General features: G+C 36.5%; 1 protein-coding gene across 1 annotated transcript; it reads left to right on the forward strand.

Moving 5' to 3' along the window:
* Positions 1-234: 234 nt before the first annotated feature.
* On the forward strand, positions 235-2,939 carry LOC114475166 (zinc finger protein 608-like). The gene is made up of 4 exons (XM_028465797.1): positions 235-382; positions 1,720-2,011; positions 2,419-2,506; positions 2,830-2,939. Exons 1-4 carry the CDS (start codon positions 290-292, stop codon positions 2,897-2,899), a joined length of 543 nt encoding a protein of 180 aa, XP_028321598.1. The 5' UTR covers positions 235-289; the 3' UTR covers positions 2,900-2,939.
* Positions 2,940-4,007: the final 1,068 nt, after the last annotated feature.

The following is a 4,007-nucleotide window of genomic DNA, read 5'->3' on the forward strand; positions in this document are numbered from 1 at the left end:
TACTTTCTGAGGAATAGCTTCTCGTGATGTAAGCATATGGTAGTATTTTGAAGAAAAAAAATCCCCCAAAAAGTCAAAATGTAGAACATTAGAACTCATGTGTTCCATTTTCTTTAAAGTTCCGTTCTTCTATCTCTTCCTTTGAAGTTCTTCTCTGGCTATAAAGTTCTGCCCTTCATCTCTTCCTTTGGAGTTCTGCTATATCTTCATTTGATGTTCTCTGTGGCTGGGTGCAGTCCAAAACAGTAGTACTAGAGAGATATTACAAAGCATTGATTAACAGCCTTGGATGTATAGCGAGCACAGGATGGATTTACAGAGAAAGAAAAAACAGAAGTTGCTTCAAAAAGAAGAAAGCTTTCAAACAAATGAAAGTACAAATGTAAGTTGACTTTTCATGAAATATTTTGCATTATTTAAAGTTTATAATCCATAATATCACTCTCAATGGGTTGTATAAAAGCTGCACAACCCACTCAACACATTTCAGCTAAAAATTAATTTTGCTGTTTTCATTCCTGAAAATAGTTGTTTTTGTACTCATGATTCAAGACAACCACTGACCAAGTGTGATATTTAGGACCTTTTACAGTTTAAAAAAACAGCAAAGAGAATGTGTCACAATTATTTGCATAAATCCCAGCTTCTCCCCTTAGAATGAATAATTTCCTCGTAATTTGAGAGTTTTGCAGATTTAGTGATTCATCGATTCATGAACAAAATGTATGTTTATTTATTTTTAATTGCCGAGATTCGAATACTCATGTTACCTGTGTGAATTTGGAATCCTGTACTTTGTTCCTGGTTGACTGCTAAAGAAGTTTAAATACATAGTTTACTGTGTCTTACAAGAAATGCTAAATTCTGGATGTTTCCAGTGGAGCAGAGTTAGCAGGTGTGGCTCAGTGTTAAAATGATGACCTTCACAGTAAAAAGGAAAAAGTCCACTTTGAACTTAAAATTGATGAATCTATCAAGGTTTTTATTTTTCAGCACATGAATTATTTCATTTTAGAAGCATAATCATTTCTTTAATATAAAATAAAAATGAAAAAGCTAATTAATGTAATTATTGACATAAATCTGATGATACAATTCAAGATGTGCATGTCACAATACGATATATAATTATGTTATATATCACAATATATCACAATATCAGTAATTCCAAATTTCACCTTTATAAGTACAAAATGGTATGAAATACAATTTATTTAATTTTTTTCAAACTTGTGAGAACAAGTAAATGGTAACAAACTGTAATTCAAGCAACAATATCAAAAATAAGTGGTATGTTTATTTTTTTCAAAAAAGTTTTTTGCTTCTAAAACAGATTCTGATTCTGTTAAGTTCTTAAATTCTTCAGTAAAAAGTAACCACATACATCCATCAAAGTGCCCAGTATGTTCTATGAAAATTAAGTTTAATCAACAGCTAAAATACATTGAGGAGTGAGGTAGTTTAACAAGGTCTGATGGTGCGTTCACTGACACTTAAATTAATATTAAAATTAATAATAATCTTGCAGTGACATATTGCTGAATCAATTTGTTTCTTACACCCTTAGTAATAATTTATGCTGATTATTTCAGGTTTGCACAGCGTTGTTTACTGCTCAGAAATATCCATAAAACACTCATTATTAGAGACTTGTACACAGAATCATGTGAATCTAATGTGTACACTCGTCTGTTTCTGAACCATCTTCCTCTCCTCCAGGTGGACTTCATGTTCGCAGTCCCAGATCTTCCTCCTCATGGTCACCATGGAGACCCTGGAACCACAGCTTTCACCTCATTCGGCCCCTCAGCACACCTCACCTCCAGTCAGAAGCAGCTGGGAGTGAGGACCAGTCCCAGTGGTACCGACACCCAGGATGGAGGACTTTCTGGGGACCTCTCTGGAGGCCCCTCTGTGCCACTGGATGGGAACTCTTCTTTGTTTGAGCTCTGCCAGCCAGGGACCAGCGTGAACCTGGAAGGAATAGTGTGGCATGAGACAATTGAGGACGGTGAGCATTAGTTTGAACATATACACATTAAACTGTCCAATGTTATCATCTTCATCTGTCACCTGTGTGTGTGCGTGCATGTGTGTGTTAAAAAATGGCGATATAAAATTCACAAAATAAAATCAAGTGAAAAAGTTTCAAAAGAGCTCAGCAGCGCGATGAAACATTTGACCCTCCTGCTAGGGACGATATTTACCGGAAATAGTGTAGGTCTTATACAGTAGATTAATAAATCAAAGATATTTTGCTCTAAAAAAAAAAGTAAAAGGTAGAAGTTTGTTTTGATCTCATCTTTAAATAGGACAGTTTTCATATTTAAGTAAATCCTTGTGTTTAATTGGATGTGTGACATCATGTGTTGGTTGAAAGAACACACGCTGATGTATTTATTTCCTATGTGATGACAGGTATTCTGGTGGTAGAGGTGAAATGGCGAAATAGAACCTACGTGGGAACTCTGATGGACACCACCAAAACAGACTGGGCTCCTTCAAAGTAACCTTGAGCTTTTCAGATCGTTTTAATACTTTGGCTAATGGGGCAGCAGTGGCTCAGTCTGGAGGGACTTGGGTTGGAAACCAGAGGGTCACCAGCTCAAGTCCCGGTGTGGACAAGGGTGCCTAGGCACTGCTGAGGTGCCCTTGAGCAAGGCACTGAACCCCAACACTGCCCTGGGCCCCTTCATAGTAAAAATGGAGTTGAAGCAGCAAAAGAAAAAAAACCTAATCTCTCCCTTGAGGGAATAATAAAGTATTTCAAATAAAAAAAATCAAATATATAATATCATTTCTCTGTTTGATTTCTTTCTCCTGATCCAGGTTTTGTGTGTCGTCCTCCAGTGACTCCCATCTGCCTGGAGGCAGTGGACGAAGGAAGCGGAAGCGGTAGCAAAGGGCAGGGGGCAAAGCCTAAAGTCACAACATATAGGAGTCTCAGGAGCCCTGGTTACCCCACTGACTATCTGGACTGATGGGGTTGCCGAGATGACTGACTCTTTTGGAGAGGGCTATGTGATGCCGGTGTCAAAAACAACAAAATTGGCGCCTTAATCTTTAATCACCTCTGCTGCTTTCTGAACAATGTTTCGTGATCCAAATAAATGATGTAACTGCAAAAACTATACCTTTTGTTTATGTCGACCTGCTGTCAGAAAGCGTCCTCTCAGCACAATAAGCACTACATCACAAGCACAGGAGTAGTAGGCTGTTATATTTTATGGAACGTACAATAGCGTTCTTAATTATATATTTTCAGGCTGCATTTTGCACCTGCCAAAAATGGATCCCCTGATTTTAAAGCACAAATGACACACAAACCTCAGGTGATGTATGTTATATTATCATGCACATCATAAAATATTATCATAATATATATACATTATTGGTCATATGCAGACCTTTGGTGTAGGATTTGATACTTTTTAACTCAACAATTATTAATACAGTTCACTTCAAGCAACTTCCCCCTTTCCACCTTAAGATAGTAGGGGATGCATATAAGGTATATTTTTTACACCAACATGGGACGTGAATTTCTCATGAGCAATTACGCAAATTAGATCCAGATTTTGGATTTGGTAAAAAAAAAAACATATATATATATATATATAAATACCGCCATTTTAGCGGAGGTCCGAATGGGAAAAACAGTTTTTCTTAGAATGTTTCCTTTAAAGCGATGAATGAAACCATTTACAGACGGATTATTGATTGAATACAATGCCACCTTCTGACATGATGGAGGTGTAGCTTATGATGCCATTTATTTATTTATTTACTTTAGTTGACCTTTATTTGACAAGCTGGCAAAACGGCTACAAATGAAATGTAATGGTAAAGGTTCTAAAGAAGAACTGGGAAAAAGAGCATGCTTAAAATGACATTAAAATATTCCAGTGAGGTCACAAAAGAGGCTGTCAATAATCCACATCCTTATTATATATTAAGTATTGTTAACTTTGTTCACAATTCTCCATTCAGTATTCAAAATTAAGTGT

The sequence above is a fragment of the Gouania willdenowi genome, chromosome 14 (assembly GCF_900634775.1).
Source record: "Gouania willdenowi chromosome 14, fGouWil2.1, whole genome shotgun sequence".
Lineage (NCBI taxonomy): Eukaryota > Metazoa > Chordata > Actinopteri > Blenniiformes > Gobiesocidae > Gouania > Gouania willdenowi.